The 21,160-nt window shown below is 41.2% G+C and overlaps 1 protein-coding gene across 4 annotated transcripts in view; it reads right to left on the bottom strand.

Moving 5' to 3' along the window:
* Positions 1-4,865: 4,865 nt before the first annotated feature.
* The window catches only part of LOC143893049 (clustered mitochondria protein-like), a 61,516-nt gene continuing 45,221 nt past the window's right edge, over positions 4,866-21,160 (bottom strand). For 2 of the 4 annotated variants that reach the window (XM_077397998.1, XM_077398000.1), the window contains exons 20-29: positions 20,013-20,168; positions 19,862-19,930; positions 17,912-18,070; positions 17,715-17,771; positions 17,601-17,641; positions 8,478-8,597; positions 7,863-8,172; positions 7,543-7,650; positions 6,911-6,988; positions 4,866-5,917 (exon numbers count right to left, since the gene is read on the bottom strand). In XM_077397998.1, the coding sequence (XP_077254113.1) occupies positions 5,453-5,917; positions 6,911-6,988; positions 7,543-7,650; positions 7,863-8,172; positions 8,478-8,597; positions 17,601-17,641; positions 17,715-17,771; positions 17,912-18,070; positions 19,862-19,930; positions 20,013-20,168 (1,563 nt within the window). In that variant the 3' untranslated portion in view covers positions 4,866-5,452. Of the gene's footprint in view, positions 5,918-6,910; positions 6,989-7,542; positions 7,651-7,778; positions 8,173-8,477; positions 8,598-17,600; positions 17,642-17,714; positions 17,772-17,911; positions 18,071-19,861; positions 19,931-20,012; positions 20,169-21,160 lie in introns of those variants that run through there. The other 2 variants (XR_013255692.1, XR_013255693.1) reach the window with 2 other exon arrangements.

The following is a 21,160-nucleotide window of genomic DNA, read 5'->3' as shown; positions in this document are numbered from 1 at the left end:
TGGATGGGCTCTATCGTCTGGACTGTGACCCTTCCGGTGCCATTTTGCACAGTTCCATCAACGCTTATTAGGGGTACTGCCGCCTTGGTCATCTATATCTCGAGCGTTTACGACGCACTTCTATTATTCCTTCACTTGTTCAGTCTTTTTAGTGTGAGGCCTGTAAACTTGAAAAACACCATCATGTGTCATTTCCTTCTAGGTTTGTTAGTCGGGCCTTGCACCCTTTTGATATATTGCACTCAGATGTATGGAGTCTCGCGAGGACTACCTTTATTTTGGGCTATAAATATTTTGTTGTCTTTAATTGATGATTTTTTTCGCATGACTTGGGTTTATTTGCTTAGGATCGGTTTGAGGTTTTCTCCATTTTTCGCACTTTTCATGCCGAGGTTACAAATCAGTTTCAATGTACCCTAAAATGTTTGTGCACAAATAACGCTAAGGAATATTTCTCCAAATCCAATGGGTTTCAGGATTTCCTTTCTACTCGTGGCATTGTCCACAAATCTTCATGTACTCACACCTCCTAAAAAAATTGTGTAGCTAAAAGGAAAATGAGATCTTTACTGGATGGGCCCTTACTCTTCTTATTGTTCCCAAAACTTATTGGGGTGATGCTATCATCATTGCTTGCCACCTAGCAAACAGGCTTCCTTCATCGGTCCTTGATGGCTCTTCTCCCTTTGATGTGCTATGTCCTTATCATGACCCTTTTCCTCTCACCCCTAGGATCTTTGGTTGTGTGTGTTTTGTCTAAGACTTTGGCCTAGGCTTAGATAAGTTGGACCGGGCTTAGATAAGTTGGACCCTCGGGCTAAGCGATGCGTCTTTCTTGAGTACTCATGGACTCAAAAAGGTTATCGCTGTTATAGTCCTCGCTTGCATCGGTCCTTTATCTCTGCCGATGTTATCTTTTTCGAAATAGAGTCTTTGTCACTTCTCATGAGGATCGTCCCATAGTTCTTGATTCGGATATCCCTCTTCATCGTATAGTTCTTCCAGACCCTATCCATTCTCTTCCTTTGCAGGTCCCTGAGTCGACCACTTTGTGTGAGCTCCCTTCTTCCTTACAGGCCCTTGAGGCTCACCCGCCAGTTCCTCGGAAGATATATCAGCGCAGGTCAAAGTCTAGAGCCCATCATCCTCAGCCTGCGCCATCTCTCTCACAATCGAAGATCACGACTTCCTCCTCTCAGGTACATATTCTTCCCTCTTCTAGTGTTACTACTGATTCTCCCGTTGCCTCTCGTACTCGCTCTCAAAGTACTGCTCATCATATTTTCTCTGTTATTTCCTATGACTCTCACTCTTATATTTCGGAGTTTTGTGTATTCTTTGTCTTCTGTTCTTTGCCGCAGTCATTGCCAACTGCTCTTGATCATCCATGTTGGCGTGCTGCCATGGATCTTGAGATAGAGGCCCTTCAGGCCAATCATACATGGGACCTAGTTCCCCTTCCTCCTGGAGCTCGGCCAGTGGCTTGCCGCTGTGTTTATGTCGTTAAAGACTTACATGATGACACTGTTGAGCGCCTTAAGGTGTGGTTGGTTGCCAAAGCTTATATCAAACCTTTGGCGTTGATTATAACTAGACATTGTCTCCTGTCGCTAAGATTCCTTCAGTTTGGGTTTTCATCTCACTTGCTGTTAACCGCGGGTGACACTTGCACCAATTAGATGTCAAAAATGCCTTTTTACATGGTGAGCTTACTGAGGAGGTGTATATGGAGCAACCTGGTATTTTGCTCAGTGGGAGATGTCCTCAGTGGGAGATGTCCTCCTCGGTATGTCGGTTGAGGAGATCTATATATGGCCTCAAGCAGTCCCCCAGAGCTTGGTTTGGGGGGTTTAGTGATACTGTCATGCGTTTTGGTATGCCATTGATCATTCCGTCTTCAGTTATCACTCCGCTGCTGATTGTGTGCTTTGATAGTATATGTTGATGACATTATCATAGCAGGCACTGATTCAGTGGGGATACACAAGCTAAATACCTTCTTGCAAAAAGAATTTTCAACCAAAGACCTGGGCCGCCTTAGGTACTTTCTTGGCATTGAGGTTGCCTATTCCAATAGAGGCTTCTCTCTTTCACAAAGGAAATATGTGCTCGACCTTCTTGAGGAGACATGTCATCTCGGAGTGAAACCTGCTTTTGTTCCCATGGACCTAAATGTGAAACTTCTACCAGAAGGAGACTTATTAGATGACCCTAGCAAATACAGGAGGCTAGTAGGTAAGCTCATATATCTTAGAGTCACTCGTCCAGATATATCATTTATTATTGGTGTTGTCAGCCAACATTTGAGCTCTTCTCGTACTTCACACTGAGCAGCAGTGATTCATATTCTTCGCTAGGGGCGCTAGGTAAAGGCCTCATTCAAGAAGCAAGGGCATATCTGGGTGGAAGGCTTCTGTGATGCAGATTGGGTAAGATCTCCTGCAGATAGAAGATCCACCACTGGATATTGTACTTTTGTTGGCGGCAATTTAGTGTTATGGAGGAGTAAGAAACAAGACATAGTTTCCAAGTTCAGTGCCGAAGCAGAGTATCGAGCCATGTCCCATACCATTGGTGAGTTTATTTGGTTACATTCTCTCCTATAAGAGATTGGTTTTCATTCATCCTCTCCAGCTCAGCTTTATTGTGACAATAAAGTTGCGATTCATATAGCTACCAATCATGTCTTCCATGAGAGAACCAAGCACATAGAGGTTAGCTGTCACTTCATTCGCTAGAGAATATATAGAGGCAAGATTCATGTTTTTTTCACTCGATCCGTGGATTAGCTTGCAGATGTTTTCACTAAGCCCTTAAGTAATACTAAATTAAATGACAATTGTAACAAGCTTGGAATGTATAATATATACATTCCAGCTTGAGATGGAGTGTCAGAAGTATGTGTATTTAGCGTTAAAGGCATAGTGGTCATTTTGTATTTAGCCTTAAGGACAATTGTAACCCACTCACAACCGTTTTCTCCCATCTTCTCTTCAGCCTTCAACAGAATCCATACATCCAAACATGCCCTTAATGTTGCAAAGGATATTAGAGTGCTCCCACTGAAAAACAATTCAAAAAGGGGCTTCTCTGTGAATAAAAGCAACAGTAAAATTAACAAAATACCCTTTTAAATTGTTAAATTTTCAGATAAATGTCATCTTAACTAAAGCTGTTACAGGTACCCGAGTGGTGAAGTGTCTAAAAATCAGTAAACTAGTGGTGAGAAGTGGCTAAAAATCGTGAAACAAAAAACTCTACTCAAAATAGGATCAACTTTTCCTGATTTTTAGACACTTCTCACGCTCTCCTCTATTGTTCTATCTTAAATCTCTCTCCATTCCCCACCTGCACTACCCCTTTCTCCCCTACTTGGATATACTAATTTATCATTAAAAAAAAGATGGGCAAGTTTCGAAGGGGCGTATGAAGCTCCTCTTCACTATTCAGGGTGCCCTGGGAGGGGGATACCCCCATGCTTTGGACAAGAAGGCGATTATGGGAGGAGGAAAAACAGCTGGCAATTGCCAATTTGGAATCTAAGTGTGGATCTACGGATGCAGATAATCAGGGCTCAGGGTTATGTTTCCCTGAGGTGGGACAAGCTCAATTAATGCAACCGAGTGACTCAGGTGGGCAAGACAAAGGGAAAGGAATTTTGATATCAAATGATGAGGAAGAGCCTGGGAGCCCAGAGTTGGAAGGCTTTAATGAGTTCCTATCTATGGGTGACGTACTTGGGATGTCCTACCAGGAAAATCTAGGAAAAACTAGAGAAATGTTTCAATCCATGCAATCTAGAAGTGTTAAAGGAGACGAGGCTGAGCCAACAACTGCATTGCAAAATTAAAGGTCGCCTCTGGAAAAGTGCAGAGATATTCTTTAGGGAGTTTGGATTGTTCCCAGTTAAGGAAAATTTGGAAATTGAAGGGTAGTATACAAATCCAGTCAGTTTAGCTCATTTTAGACATTTAAACAGAGTTAGGAGGGGAGGAAAATGATTGCAGGAAAGCTGGAAGCTAGAATTGAGAATTCAAATGATCTGTGAATCGTTTCAATTTCAGAGGTCGATGTTTTGACAATTGGGGGAACCCGTGAAAGGGTCACTATTTAAGCTGGCGATTCTTTTGGTGATTACCAAAGATATCTTCATGATGTAATAGTATAATGAGCACTTATTTATATCCAGAAGTATACAATCTCCATTAGTCTTGGCTTGAGAGACTCTATCTTTCACCTAGACTTCCTCTCTGGACACTCTTGCGTTGCTATATTGTTTCTCGGAATGTCTCGAATGTCGTAGGGCCTCTGATCTTCAGACTAGCCTCAGCTAGAAAGGCACAGGTAAAGGTATACAAGGAATCCTATCAAACTCGTTAAGGAAGGTTGCTGATGTAAGGAAGAGAGGAGGAGGTGACAGATGCTGTACTTTCTAACTGGCTTTGGGTATGCCCATGCTAGCCCTCTTTCATATTTTGTATTGCAGGTTGGGACTCCTGGTCCCGAATGCTAATATTAATGAAATATGTCATCTTTAAAATTAAAAAAAAAAAAAAGAAAAAAAAAAAGAAAAATCCCTGGCTGCCACACATGGCCTCAAGGTTGCCTCTTTTAACTGAGCAAAAAGTTTTCGGTTCTCCTAGGAGCTCTCTTGGTAACATAAATATGACACACTATTAAGACGTAAAGACTCTCTCACAACAATCTTTTTTCGTTACTAAGCATACACATTCCAGATATCCAGCTATATAAAGTAGAAGATTTGAGCGATGGGGGATTAAGCTAAGCCCTTTCAGCCAACCCACCTCCGAGCATGTAAAGTAGAAGATTTGCAAGCAAAAACTCAGTTGGGGTTCAAAAGAAACTATCAGTTCAACTACAGCACCCACCTTGCTTTTTAACTGCTGCCTGAAACAGGTATAATGCATGTTAGACCCATGTCTGATTGGTCAAGTCCATCCTATGCTGTGATCACACAGTGCAGTTTACATGAACAACTGTAAATGTGAACAAAAGATCCTGAGTGATCCAAAGCATATCTCATACCATGACCCTGATAAGAACACCTAAATAATCAGGATATTAGCTGATTATTCTTTAGACTACTACATGTAGAGATATTATAGTTCACCCCTTCAAATATGTGGATCCATCTCAGGATCCATAGCATATCCATGAGCAACACCACCAAAAAACTCGCATGAAATCGGTCCAACAGGGTTGGTGGGGGTGTTGTTCTAGCTTCTTTTGCCATTCTCAAAAACTTCTGCATCCAGAAATAAGATTAAGACAACTGCAATCCAAGAATTATAATAAGATTAATAGCTTACCACTCAATGCAACCGAAAATCCCTTCCAATTGGTGGTTGCGAAGAAAAGAATCTGGAGCAATACTAATCTCCCCTCGCAGACAAAACTCAGGCTAAGTTTACTGGGTCGATTTCTTTCCACATCATTCAGGCCTAACTTTCGATTTTAATTTCTTCTTTTTGGAATCCAAGGAACCTAAGCCAGTGCCCAATCCAACTGGAGCATGGTCTTCTTGGCTCCCAACAACTCCATTTTCCTTGGCATTTCCCGTACCATTTTCAATAGGACCGTTGACCTCTTTATCCTGTTCATTTGCTTGCATATTGGTTGGAGATTCTGGGGTAACCCCTGAGTTGATGATGTTAAGAAGATGTGTGAGTGGTGGCAAGGCTTGGACAGGGACACCATGTGGACGTAGGAGGAGGCCCCTTGCTGCTGCTTTCTTTCTGACCTCTGCCGCTGCTCGGGCAGCTCGTTCATCAATTCCCCGTCCTCGAGGGAGGGTCTCACCAATTATTGCTGCACTAAGGGATTTGTTGGCTGATGACCCAGCACCCTCGGATCCTCCAGTTGCAGCTTGGAATGCCTGTACCAGGTCAGGGTATGCCTGTCGTGCAAACCATTAGAATGACATCCAACTCAAAATGGATGGATAAGTAGCGGTAGAAAATATTTGGCCAGTTCGAAGTATCCACCATCAAGTGTAGTAATCTTAGCAGTTACCATGATTGATGGTTCAAACCATAGTTACCAAAATGTGATTAGGCAATAAAACGGGAAGGCAAAAATTAGAGTTTAATACATTTTTGGTTCAAAAAACTGGAAACACAAAAAAATGCTTTTAAAATTTTATAATTTACAAAATATATTAAGGGTGAAGTTGGAAAGTTGGACAAAAAACGTGTTTAAAACATTTTCCTCAAAAAGTTGGGAGTTAGTTTTACTGTAAAAGTTTTAAATGGCAAACCATTAAAATGAGTTTTAAACAGCGTTTTTTCAAACAAAAAAAAAAAAAACGCCGTTTTTGCTAACTATGGTTGAAACACAGTAAATGAGTAACTTAAAAAAGTCCATGGAAAGCAAAAGGTCAAGCACCATCAACTGATCCATTTTACTGTGATTAGATATTAAGGGCCTCTTTGTTTGGATACCTACAAAAAATTATTTGAATATAATCTTTCATGCAAAAGTGTTTTAAGTTAAGAGGAATGATAGATGGAAGGGCCCTCTTTACGCAAGGGCTAAAGAAGGGCCCTTGAATAGATCCGCGTCATTAAGTGCAACTGAATTCAGTTTCTCAACCGATTTTAAAAATGACGTGGATCTATTCAAGGGCCCTTCTCCGGCCCTTGAATGAAGAGGGCCCTTGCATCTATGATTCCTCATAATTTAAATGGTGTTATTTGCAAATAATGGTTATAAAAGTTCTAAAAGTGAAAGTTAATGGCTTCCAAATAGGCCTTAACATCAATTAGCAAATAGATTAAATTAAAATACTCTTATTTTCAAATAAGGACCAATTTTGGTCGTGGTATCAAAACAGGGTCTAGAGCTTAGTCTTTATGTGAATTGTCAGATAATAACAATCATCTAGAAATACCTTCAAAATATCAATGGCCTTCTGGGCAGATGCTGCACTCACTGCTTGTCCTTGTCCTTTCTGCTTCTGTGCAGTTACCTGCCCCAAAGAAAAATCATGTTAGAATTCCATATTTATAACCAACCGGTCACCTTGCTTGTTGAATTTGCTCGAAATAATTAAAATTAATTAAAAAGTTAGAAAGAGTGAACTGATGCACAAAACTATCGTACAATACAGTGCAGAGTTCAGCAACACAAAAACAAACCTAACGAGGGACAGAAAATCACCTTTGACTTACACAAATGTTTACAAAATCTACGTGATTCCGTATTTTCCTCCACGCAACAGACTAGCCATGTATTTTTGTGGTGTTGCAAAAATATACAAAGCAAAGGAGGGTATTCTAGAAAAAAAACTCCAAGTGAAGGATTGAAGGACTGAACCACACTACAGAAATATAGCATACTCCACTTTTTCCGTTTTACAAAAGCAAGGAACTCTTTTCTGAAAGGTAGGTAATACATCTGAACATTCTAAATATGGTAATCTCTGTATGAACTGTATGGATAAGGCCACCGAAAGCTCAGATGCTGCTCTGGTCCATTGGCTGGAAACTATGCAAAAAGTTTTGCACAGGGTTTCGCATTTACCTGAAGATCACGCATTTTGAATGTCTTTATCCAGTTTTGGGAGTCACGCGTCCTTGAATCCTCTTCCCCGAGTTGCTTGACTAGTATATCATAAGTTTTCTTTTCATGCTGCCAAATACAAGTTTTGGGCATCACCCCATTAAAAATGAATCCATAAGTAAGCCTATAACAGATATCTCCAAACCATTAAAAAAAAAAAAAACCAGCCTCTGCAAAGCAGGGGTAAGGCTGCGTACATCTAGCCGTCCCCAGATCCCACAATGGCGGAACCTCGTGCACTGGGTCGCCCTTTTTTATATCTCCAAGAAATAGATACTTGCCTGGAGCGAAAGCTTGTATGCACCCATACAGTTAAAGGCAATGGCCATAGCATGGTAACATACAGCTGTTTGAATGTGCTCCTCACCAAGAAGGCGCTCATTCTTTTTCAAGGCTTCTTGCAAATAACGGAGAGCAATATTCATCCTTCCTATATCTTGATACATCATTGCTATATTTATATAAGTTGCGGCAACATCAGGATGATCTGGCCCACAAGATAAACTTAGTAGGAGCAATGTTCGCGACATATGGCGTAGTGCAAGTTCTGTTTGATTGAGGCCATGATAGAAAAGAGCCATATTGCCATAGCTGCACGAACACAATCCAGAGTAAGTCATGAAGTAAATGCACTAGTTCCATGATGAACGACTCGAGAGAACAAATCAGGAATGAGCTTGGTTTAAAATTTTGGCAGAAATACCGAAATTTCAGATTTCGACTGGGACCGAAATTTAAAACCGAACCAGAAATTTAAAAATTTCGGCCGAAGTTATAAGATTTTCACCGAAATTTCCATCGAAACCAAAATTGCCACTGAAATTTTGTGGAAATTTCTTTTTCGGCTGAGCCTGAGGCCGAAACTGAAATTTCAATCCTTGGGAATGAGTTTCTACCTGTGAGCAGTATCAGGGTGATCTAAACCAAGGCAGCGCTCATTTATAATCAGCTCTTTATGCTGCTGCATTATGGCTCCCGCCATGTCACCTGCATGATATAGAACCATAGCAAGGTACCTGAAATTGAGAACACCATGGACAAAAATAAGTTTAGATGTCAAGAGAACATAATCATCTTTTCTGCGGATAAATTCCTTTTCTGCTCTAGATTTTTTCTAATCATGTGAACACTCAAAGGCGGGAGCCTCATGCACTGGGCCGCCCTTTTATGTGAACACTCAAATAACTGATGCCATTCCATATAGGAAGAGAAACCCAATCATTCTTACATGCTTAACATAAACAAGAAAAGGATGGATATACATATGCTTGTTCCCCCATATTGTGATTCACATGCTTGCGTTGGTGGGAGCAAAGTACACAACGGAAAATGATACGAGAGCCTTCCATGCATTTGTATGGTCACATTGTTCGCACCAATAGAATGGATTGAACCTCCAATTGGGTAACCAACACATATGATGGCTTCTCTAACATAAAGCATCTTCCAACAATAGAGAAACAGGAGCAGCCAAAGACTTACCTTGGAAGTAAACTACTATGACTGGTGAAGAACTCAAGCCTATCAAATTACTGTTTTATGGTACATCCTGGTAATAAACCAACTCGAAATATCAAATTACTGTTCTATGGTATATCCTGGTAATAAACCAACTCGACATACAACTTGAGTATATATAAATGTTATCAAATTACTGTTCTATGGTATATCCTGGTAATGAACCAACTTGACATATAACTTGAGTATATATCAATGTAAATGTTTAAGATACATCAGCTAGCACTATTTACCAAAACAGGCTTATAAGTCGGAATTAAGAGGTAATGCTAAAAGGGGCATATAGTGTATGCCACCGAGATTTTACGTGGTTCGGTGGCTTAGGCCAAAATGCTGTCACATTTTATCCTTCAGTTTGAGTGAGGGGGAGATCACTCAAACTCTCTTCTTCTCTAGTTCTTTTCTCCAACATGGTATCAGAGCTCAAGGGTTTTGATTCCCTAGGGACCACCATAGCAACCCCTCTGCTCCCTTCTCCTTCCTCTAACCCTAACCCACCCCGCCGGCACCCTCTCTCCTCTCGTAGGAACCCTAGCCCCAATCCCACCCCTCCCTCTCTCCCACGGAACCCCCTACCCCTTCTCTCCTTCGCGGCCCCACCAGAACCCTCCCCCCCTCTCTCCGCAGCCCCCACCAAACCCCCCTCCCCCCCCCCTCTCTTCCCTCCAACGGCCCTCTCCCTCGACCCGAACCCTCCCCCCATCACCGTTTAAAACCCTAAAAAAATGCTAATCTCCTTTCTTTTATCCCTTGATTCTCTCTCTCATCACCCTAAGCTTTAGTGTTCTAAATCCTCTCATGCCCTTTCTTTTTCTTGTTCGCGGTTCTGATTTCCTATCCTATGTGTCTCTCTTTTGCCTCTCTCTATCTCGGAGCCGCGATATGATCGTTGGCTCCATCTAGCTGTCCCCTTCTCGTATTGCTTCTATGCCGATTGTCGTAGTTGTTGTCCTCTCTATATATCTGTCTTCATGGATCGTCCTGTCATTGAGGATCCCCCCATCAGCACGACCAACGGGGTCCGTGCAACACAACCACATTCGGCTCTTCCATCCTCTAGTTGCTCTTCTCCTGTGGAGGGCTCATTCCCATAGATGACTACTGTTAAACTGGTTGGGACCAATTACTTGTCTTGGAAAGTAGTTGTCGAGACATATCTCCTTGCTCGAGGCAAGGTTAGTTGTATTCATCAGGATCCTTCCTCTTCTACTAATCATATGCTCGATGGGAGCAGGAGGATGTGCTGATTCACACGCTTCTTTGACAGAGTATGACTCCGTCTATAGTTGCCACGATGATGCTTCTTCCCACATAGAAGCAGAATTGGGATCATACTGCACTTCTCTATTTTGGGGTCGACAACCTCACACGCATCTGTGCTACATATTCCAAATGGATGCGCTTCCATCGTGGTAATCCGTCTCTCCCTACACATTATGGCTAGTTCATCTCCCTTTGCAAGCAGCTTGATCTCTTTATGCCCCTCATTCTGACATCACCGTATTTACCCGCCAGCAGGACCAGCTCCGTGTTGTCCACAACCTTGACAATTTGGGCCCTGAGTACGTTAATCTACGTCAGCAAATCATTGGCTTTGGATCTATTCCCTCCCTCACGGAGGTCTACTATCGTGCCCAATAGTGTTTTCTAAGCGACCCCTCACCAGCTGTTCCTGTTGATAGCACTGCCCTGTCAACCTATGATGTAGGCATTCGTTATGGTCGTAGTGGTGGTTCTTTTGGTCGTGGCAAGGGACGTGGTGGCCGTGGTCTCCCATATTGTACTCATTGTCAGAGAGAAGGCCATCATGTCGACACTTGTTATACCCTCCATCGCGACCTTCACCAGACTCGCTCGGCGCATCTCACTGCTACTGGTCTTCCCGAGGCTTTGCCTTCCTCCTCCATTGTTCCTGTGCCGGCCGATAATACGTTCACTTTATCATGGGCCGATTATGAGGAGTTCCAGCACATTCGCTTGAGCGCTCGCCCTCCTCTCTAGCTCTAGTTCCTGGATTATTAATTTGAGGGCCTCGAACCACATGACTGGCAACTCTTCTCAGCTTAGCTCTTTTCGAAGTTTCAATTATGTCTGCCAATCAATTACCCTTGCTGATGAGACCACTATTCCCATCTCTGGTGTTGGTAGTATTTCTCCTCATCCTAGTCTTCCATTATCATCAGTTTTATGTGTCCCTAAGTCTCCCTTCTGTTTGCTTTCTGTTAGCCAGCTTACTAAAAGTATCAATTGCTCTGTCACATTTTATCCTTCTTATTGTGTCTTTCAGGATCTCTCTACCGGGACAACGATTGGATCGAGACGTGAGGTAGATGGGCTCTATCGTCTGGATTGTTGCCCGCCTACAGTTGCATTGCATAGTTCTGTATACACATATCAGTGACATTGTCGTCTTGGTCACCATTCTCTTCAGCGGCTTCAGCAGACACATATGGTTCCTGGCTTTGTTTCTCCTTTTCACTGCGAGTCATGTGAACTCGGAAACATCATCGTGTGTCTTTGCCATCCCGACTAGTTAGTCGAGTGTCGATTCCTTTTGAGTTAATTCATTCTGATGCATGGGGGCCCTCTAGGATCGCGCCTTCTTCTAGTTATAAGTACTTTATTGTTTTTATTGATGACTATTCGCGTATGACATGGTTGTTTTTACTTAAAGACCGTTCTGAGGTCTTTTCTGAATTTTGCAATTTTCATGCTGAAATTACAAATTAATATAATTGCACTATCAAATGTCTACGCACTGATAATGCTAAGGAACATTTCTCTGGCTCGAATGGATTCCGGGATTACCTCTCCAATTATGGCATCCTTCATCAATTCTTTTGTGCCTACACCTCTCAACAAAATGGTGTTGCTGAGAGGAAACTACACTACTTTTTTGAGGTGGCCCACACCCTCCTTTTTCAAATTCGGGTGCCTAAATCCTATTTGAGTGATGTCATTCTTACCGACTGCTTCCTAGTTAACCGTCTCCCTTCATCGGTTCTTCATGGTGACCCGCCCTTCATGGTCTTACACCCTCAGCGGGATCTTTTCCCTCTCACACCCCGGGTATTTGGATGCGTTTGCTTTGTTCATAATCTAGGTCCTGGTCATGATAACTTGGACCCTCGATTAGAGCGTAGTGTCTTCTTGGGCTACTTTCGTACCCATTAGGGATATCGTTGCTACAACCCTTGTCTCCACAGGTGGTTTGTGTCTGTCGATCTGACATTCTTTGAGTCCGAGCCATTTTTCACTCAGGCGCATGCGCTTCGTACTATTGTTCTCAACTTGGAGGTTCCTCTTCCTCTTCTTCCTGACCCAGTTATGACCCCCCCAGCCTCTACCTGGCAGTGGCTCCACTCGCATCGGACCCTACGCCAGTACCCGTTTCGGCAGCTCCTAGTCCTCCTGCTACTACAAAGCATTATCAGCAGCGTCGGCGTGCCGATCCCCCACCTCCTCTCGAAGCATCATCTTCCCAGCCGGAGATCCCAGCCACTACATCTCAGGTATCATCTCTTCCATCTTTTGTGGTTCTTTCTGACCCTCCTATTGCTTCGCGCACCCGTTCTCATTCTACCGCGCATCCTATCTCTAACTTTGTTTCCTATGGTAATCTAACCCCTATTTTTTGAGGCTTTGTGTCTTCCTTATCGTCTATCTCCTTACCACAGTATGTGGCCGAGGCTCTTGCTCATCCTAGATGGCGTGCAACCATGGATCTAGAGATGAGTGCACTTCACACCAATCAGACCTGCGATCGGGTTCCTCTGCCTTTCGGTGCTCTCTATGTGGGTTGTCGATGGGTGTTCTCTATTAAGTATTTGCCAGATGGTATTGTTGAGCACTTGAAGGCGTGCTTAGTAGCTAAAGGGTATATTCAGACATTTGGGGTTGATTATACAGACTTTTTCTCCTGTTGCGAAGATTCCATCGTTCGTGTGTTACTTTCTCTAGCAGTTAATCATGGTTGGCCACTTTATCAGTTGGATGTGAAAAATGCCTTCCTCCATTGCGACCTCACTAAGGTGTACATGGAGCAACTTCCAAGGTATGTTGCTCCGGGGAGATGTCTTCTGTGTGTCGCCTGCGGAAATCTCTTTACGGCTTAAAGCAACCTCCGCAAGCATGGTTTGGGAGATTCAGCGAAGCTGTCATATGCTTTGGCATGAAACAATGCACCGTAGATTATTCAGTTTTTAGTCATCAATCTGCGGCTGGTTGCATATTTTTTATAGTATATGTTGATGACATTATCATCACCGGCAGTAATTCAGGGGGTATACAGAAATTAAAGACTTTCTTGCAGAAAGAGTTTTCCACTAAGGATCTTGGTCGCCCAACGTATTTTCTTAGGATAGAGGTAGCATATTCTTCTCAAGGTCTTTCTCTGTCACAGAGAAAGTACGTATTGGGTTTATTAGATGAGACAGGAAATTTTGGAGTGAAACCTGCATCAGTACCCATGGATCCTAATATGAAGCTTATTCCAGAAGAGGGCAACTTGTTGGATGACCCTGACAGATATAGGAGATTGGTTGGCAAGCTCATATACCTATCAGTTACTTGCCCAGACATCTCATATGCTGTAGGGGTAGTTAGTCTCATATGCTGTGGATGTAGTTAGTCAGTATATGAGCTCTCCACGTACCTCTCACTGGGCTGCAGTAGTCCAGATTCTCAAGTACTTGAAAGGCGTTCCAGAGAGAGGCCTGTTGTTTAAAAGGCATGGTCATATGAGGATTGAAGGATTTTCTGATGCGGATTTGGCTGGATCTCCAGCAGATAGGAGATCAACCATTGGGTATTGCACCTTTGTAGGAGGAAACTTGGCATCGTGGCGAAGCAAGAAACAAGATGCCATAGCCAAGTCTAGTGTTGAAGCCGAATACAGGGCCATAGCACACACGAGTACAAAGCTCATCTGGCTGCGTTCACTTTTGTCTGAGATTGTTATTAATCCTTCTTTGCCTTCTCGGTTTGTATTGTGATAACAATGATGCAATACATATTGGTACCAAGGTTTTAAATTTCGGTTTCGGTGTCAGTTTCAGCCACCACCGAAACCGATATTTCGGTTTCGGCCTAAATTATGTAAAAGTTAATGATTCCAGTTTTTTTTTTATTTCGACCGAAATATCTAAAATTTCAGTGTAAATTTCGTCAATTTTGGTTGAAATTTCGGCTACTTTTTGTGGAAATTTCATAAATTTCGGTGGAAATTGTTAAAAGTATAGAAGATTAAATAATGCCTTCTCCAACAGCTTAAGCTTTTGGAGTAATTGGTAGTTTTCACATGGTATTCAAGCAAAGGCCCTCGGTTCAAACCTTCTTTGATAGTAAAATCCACATGCAATGGGCAAACCCAAAAGAGGGGTCACATGTACCACGTGTAGGCCAACCCTCGAAAGAGGGGCCACACATGAGGGGGAGTGTTAAAGTATAAAAGATTAAATAATGCCTTCTCCAATAGCTTAAGCTTTTGGAGTAATTCGTAGTTTTCACAGAAATTATAACATTTAGGTGTACATTTTTAAATTTCGGTGGAAATTTTATAAAAAAGGCTAAAAATGAAATTTCAATAGAAATTTCAGCGACATTTTGGCGAAATTTCACCGAAATCTTGCAAAGAAACGACTTTATGTGAATTTTGTTTCGGCCTTAGCCGAAACCGAAATATTTCGGCAGTTTTGTTTCGTTTCGGCCGAAATTTAAAACCATGATTGCTATCAATCCAGTCTTCCATGAACGAACGAAACAAATTGAGGTGGACTGCCATTTTATTCGTTAGAGAATCCAAAAGGGGGTGATATGCACAGTTTTCACTCGATCCGAGGATCCGTTGGCTGATATGTATACAAAATCTTTAAGCAAAGCTAAGTCAAGTGATATTTGTAACAAGCTAGGAATGTATGATACATACATTCCAGCTTGAGGGGGGTGTTAGAATATATAAAATGCGTAAGGGCATAGTTGTCTTTGTACTTTTGCTTCGCTTAATGTAAATAAATAAGTGAGGGGGAGATCACTCAAACTCTCCTCTCATTCTTTTCTCCAACACAATGGATTAAACCGAAACCCACGAACCTGCAACCCTTTCCTTGCCTTCTCACCCAAGATCGTACACACGAGAAACCCAAGAAAACCTAAGAAAACTCCCAAGAGAAAACCTGAGAAGCACTTTCTCTCCCTTTCTCTCTTTCTTCCTCTCTCCCTTCTCTTTCTCTTTCTCAAGCCCCAACACCCTTGTCATCGCAACATTCACGCAAGAGTTTTGAAACCTTTTATATCTAGGTTTCCAAAACCCAGAAAATGAAGGTATCATGTTTCTGGTTTCCTATTAAGTTTCCCATCAAAAAAGAAAAGACAGGAAACAAGGCAACTTTCCCAACAATATCCACCTTGTGTCCCAGCCACCTAAAGATTATCCATTGATGACAACACCGGTCCGTTGTTGCCGCAAACCACCATTAGCCTTCCGAAGTACCATCTACACACCATCGAATCACCTTGGTTCTGACTCCTCTGGACTCGATCAACGCGACCAAGGCACACGTGTTGTTGCCAACCCGTTGACTCACTCAGTCAACCTTAGAGAGGGATCTCGATCCATCCTATCCAACACATGTACCGTCACCTTCTCACCATCATCTACAACCTAGAATCCTGCATCTGCACCAACTACGAACGAGACCCTAGGCGTGCATGCACTACCACTCTATTTCCAACTAGCCATCAAGATCTTAGGAACACTAGTCACTATGTCCCCGACCAGACGATATAATCCGTCACACTTCTCTCCTTTCATTGGAACCATACAATCACATGTGATTTTCATGGCTCCACCTACAGCTGAATGCCTGCAATAGCGAAAGGAAAAAAGGCTTTTATTATGCAAAAATGCTTTATTATGCTCATATGGGATTCCCAACACTTCAAAAGCCAAAATTCATTTTCCTACTCACAATGCTTAAAGGAAATGAATCCAAGAATCTACCATCTGAACGTTTCAAAAAGAGTATGCCTATTGTTCTACATTCAGTTGGGCGGCATCTTCTAGTACCCCTTTATTTCTAGATAAATTCCGAAGGTTTTAAACTTTTTAGTTGACTTAAAACCTTTGATTTTAGGCTCACCATGCTTCCACGTGCCCTTAATCCAGGATGATTAAGACATATCTGCCTAAAAATGGCAGGTTGTAGCCTAAAATGAGGACTCATTTAAATCCAAATGTGTCTGAAAGAGCACCTCTTCAGAAACCTCTCACCCACACCTCCACATGATCCTACCACATAAGCTATTCCTTTCCCAAATTAACACATCAACCCTTAAAAATTGATCCCCTTTCACCTTAAAACAACCTCGTCTAGAAACTATGCAACCATCAAATTGCAGAGCCTTCCTCCACACTTTCTAGACCTAAAGCACCTCTACCTTCGATCCACTGCCCTCTTTGCTTGGAAACTTTAACATCCTCACCCTCTCATCTAATCCCTTTACCAACTCACCAAAACAGTCCTTGCCAACATCGACTCCATATACCATTACTAAAGCATCCATGCCCCCCTTGTTGCTCCTCAACACACCTGATGTATAGATGGTCCTTCGATCCTTCCATCCTATCCTCCAAAAAGTCAATTTAAATCCACCGTCTGTCCAAAGTCCAAACTTAGGCATCTTCACCACAACCACAAGGCCTTGATCTCAAAAGTGTACTATTGTTTGTAGCTTCACGCATATCATCACATAGCTGATACAAACAAAAAAATCTTCCTTCCCAGAGAAGAAGTGAAGAATCCACAACATTTGCAGAAAAAGGGCACCTGATTCCCAGTCCCACTAAGCAGTGGCTACATTCCAGCATGGTTTCCACCTCTGGCGCCTATAGAACTTTAAGATAATGACCCACCATTCAAGCCAGATTTTAAGTACTTCAAATATCATGCCTCCAAAGATTCATATGCATGAAGGAACTCATAATCAAGCTTTTCAACTGTGGACATTTCTATGTAAACTCTCCAAAGTGATCCCTGCTGTCACCACACTACTGCAAAATATGGGTTACACGATCCTTTCTCACAAGTCAATGTGTCAAAAAAAAAATCCTCAGCAATTTCAGTCTTTCATATATAAAAAAATACTAGCTTTCTGTTACAATATTCAGATACTGAAACAATGCATGTACATCATGCTTAAGCTGCAGCCATGATTTGAAGCTTATTCATTGGTTTCACGAGACAAAACAAACAACGAATAGTCTTGAATCCTACCTAAAACATTCAAGATAAGAAACAGCATCCAGGTGAGAAAGGAGACAATAAATTTGCTTATCATCTAAGTTTGAACAACTAAATCATTAGTGCACATTACTCTTCTATCATACAACCACCGACAGGATTTGGGGTACAACAGTTTCCAAATTAAGGATTTCAGAAATGAAGGACAAGTTGAAAATTGAAGTAAATATTACACAAAATGCTTGAGTACATGATGATTACCGACAACAGTTAGCAACTTCTCGATGCATGGGACCAGTAACCTGCAAAATCCATCATTGACCAGGTCAGATAAACTTTAAAAGGAAATGGCTGCAAACTAGGAAAGGAGCCTACCTGTTGAAGTACAGAAAATGCTTCCGAAAATAACGTATAGGCTTCGTTAAGCATTCCCTGAGACAAAATAACATCAAATGGTGTTCATAGCAACATCTAACGTTCATAGCGACATCTTTCCGAAATGAAATTACATTCGTAAAGTAAATTCATTTTGATTTGATATCAGGCTCACTACAATTAAGCATTACAAATACCTCGGCCAATCGGACCTTCCCTGTTTCGACAAGATCCTTAGCTTCCGAACATACTGGAACTGAATGCTTCACCACCGGTTGGAGATTCAAAATATCTGAAGTTTGGAAAGGGGTGGCAGCATCAAGATCATATCTGCGGGCGGCAATGGCTATACCAACCTGTTAATGCAGATCAAATACAATGTTATATAGGCTATATTACAACAAAATTGCTATGATAATAAAACAAGAGTTTAAAATCCACTTGAAGAAAGTTTTTCTTGCAACATAAAGAACAGAAAACGAAAAATATATCAAACCAAGAGGCCAATACATCCTCAAACATTATGGTGCTACTTAGTTTAGACCAAGATTACTAATTCAAGATGCTCAGGTGTATCTTCCATAATATTGATATGATTGTGATGATCATAAATCACTAAACAAACTAAAGGGAGTCAAACATCTGTCCCTCACACCAATCATTGGCAGGAAAAAATTTGTCCCGTTCTTTCTATTGACAATCCCAGTTGTCAATTTCCGTTCTGTAAGAAATTTACAGAATGTTCTGTTCTGCTCAGAAAACCGTAACAGAACTATACCGCAGCGTATTATCCCATGTTCTGGTAAATTCCAGACTGTTCCAGTCATTTCGGTTGTCTATGTCAGTATTTATATTTTTTTTACCATTTTTCCTAGAAAAGTTAGATGCCCTTAAGGGCCAATCCAGTTGAAGTAACATCCCCAATCAAATGATGGGGTTTAACAATAATAATAAACTCTCATTACATGTATCATATAGATGGTATAGTATTTAAATTGTGTTGATTTTAGATAGATGTTAAAATGATTTTTTTTTTTTGAAATGGAAATGTTAACATGATATTATGTTGATTTTAGGTCTACTAAAATATGTAGTTAGGTTTTGATTTAGTTTTTGCTAGTGTTCTTCTCATCTTGTTCTATTTCCCTTTCCAATTCTAAAACGCTTGAAATTTCTTACATATCTTGTCATCTTTTTTTTTTTGGGTCAGTATCGTGTCATCTTTTCCAAAACGGAACACAGAAACATTCCATTCTGTAGTAAAAATGGAACGTCAATCAAACGGGGTAGAATTGACAACCAAGCCTGTGTGAGATGGGGAAATTAAAACTCAATAGATGAGGGCAACTAATAGAACACAAGCCAGCCATCTACTTGACTCTGCTGAAGTTACAGGGCTATTACTTGTTAAAAAAAAACAGAGAGAGAAGAAAAATAAAGGCATTGTCCTCTTTCCTGGAGATCGTAAGGCAACCTTGCATGATGTTAGAGGCACCATTCTGTCCTTACCAATTTGATTGGTCAGCTTGGGAAAGATTCCCCCTCCATCACACTTGGTCACATATCAAAACAGCCAAATTGCCTCACATTCCCTATAATTATCTGAAGCATCAAGGTGCAAACTAATTACAGGAAAGAAAAATAATATATATCACTGTTATTATATCAAGAACTAAATTTTGTTGCCGGTAATAGGTAGGAATGGCTTGAAACAATAAATGAAAAAGTTTGGAGGAAAAAAAAGAGACTAGACAAACATAAGTATTTGGAAGAAAATGTACATTAAAAAATGCCTACTCATATTGGCACTACTATGTTTTAATGAGGGCACAAACTCAGCTTGTCTTTTCTTTGTTAATTGGCTTTTAAGAGCTTTATGGGAACTGTATTAAACTTTAGCAGCTCAGAATGTTTGCACCAGGAATGTTTCATAGCAAAAAAATACATCCATTTGCAAATTAAGAAAACCTCAAACATTCTTAATTTGCTGGCATATGGGGCTACGCGTACATAGCCCAACTTCTGAAATCTGTCGCTCGCAAACAGACCCTAGAAGGTGGTAAGCAAGAAGAAAGAAGGCATGAGGTTACACTGGAAATATAGAATAAGATTTATAAATCAACCGACGAGATAAAATTCGAAATCACCTTTTGGCACAGATTACGAATCGCTGAAATGTTTTTTACCAGCAACCTCGCATCCAAAGGCAATTCATACTACACCAAGCAAAACATTTATTCAGACAATAATATATAAATCAAAAAAGAATTCACATGCAACTCCAGACTGAAGTGATACCTGATATTTGAATTTTGCAAGTTCTTGAATATGAGACCACAGTCCTTCATAGGTAAGGTGCATATATGCTGCCTGATTCTTTCTTGCAGATGCTCCATGACTCCACCTTGTTTGCCCTCTGTTCGACTTGCCCGAAAGCTGATGGTCTGCCTGTTCCTGGAGAACTATATGTTGTTACCATCGGCAATGGCAATTTCTCACTAAAGATAAGAGTCGAGCCGATAAGCACAATGGACATCAAGAGTTTCAGGAAGGTGATCTCATTATGGTATACTGTGCGTGAGGAAAGATTCAATAGACATCAAGAGTTTCAGGAAGATAATCTAATGCATCATTTAGGTTTGTTCATTTACATGATTCTTCAGTCTTTTTAACGACCGCGATATGTTAGAATAGTAGTAGATATAATTTCTAGTTTCAAATTATGATTAGAAGAGGGGTCATATTTGTTAAACATAACAGAAATAAGGAATTAGAAATAGGAACCAATCGTTGGTCAGGTCAGGTTGGTCCTAACACCTTCCAACTACGTAACCAAAGAGTGAACCCTACTGTGGGACCGTATGCCTAGTCCCTACGTAGTCAATTACGAGCCCTAGGTCCTAAGTCCTAACCTTTTTTTTTTTTAATGGTACCTAAGTCCTACCCTAGGTGGCAATTTTATCAAATGAGTTGATCATAAACTAGATGACAAAACCAATCCTTCCCAAAGGAAGGAAAGGAAACAATTCCTACCTTCCAGAGATGACGCCTACACCCAACTAGGGAGCTTAAAGAGCTTGGTAAAAATAAAATTAATGGATTTGATTGAGGTAATTGTTTAATTATGCTATTACAATACTAACAAGTAACAACCACAACATTGTAAATATAAGCAAGAGTAGAATGCCAGAAATATATCCACATCAGAGACATCTTATCTAAAATTTTGTCTATATTAAGAAAACAGTGAAGAGTGCTAATTGACGACTTTTGAGCCTGTATCTCAATGGGAAGGTGCTTATTGACCCAACCATGAGAGTGGGTTCAACCAGCTTACCTATCAAAATAAAAATAAAAAAATCCTTTAAAAAACCTCCCTCCCTATTGCCCTACTAGTCTCAAGCTCTGTCAGCAATCAATGCACATCCTGGAATCGGAGAGATTAC

This window comes from Tasmannia lanceolata, unplaced genomic scaffold (assembly GCF_043159265.1).
Source record: "Tasmannia lanceolata isolate RefF3 unplaced genomic scaffold, GAP_Taslan_0.1 ptg000015l, whole genome shotgun sequence".
Classification (NCBI taxonomy): Eukaryota; Viridiplantae; Streptophyta; class Magnoliopsida; order Canellales; family Winteraceae; genus Tasmannia; species Tasmannia lanceolata.
The sequence above is the reverse complement of the archived record's forward strand: the minus strand, read 5'-3'. Positions and strand labels throughout refer to the sequence as shown.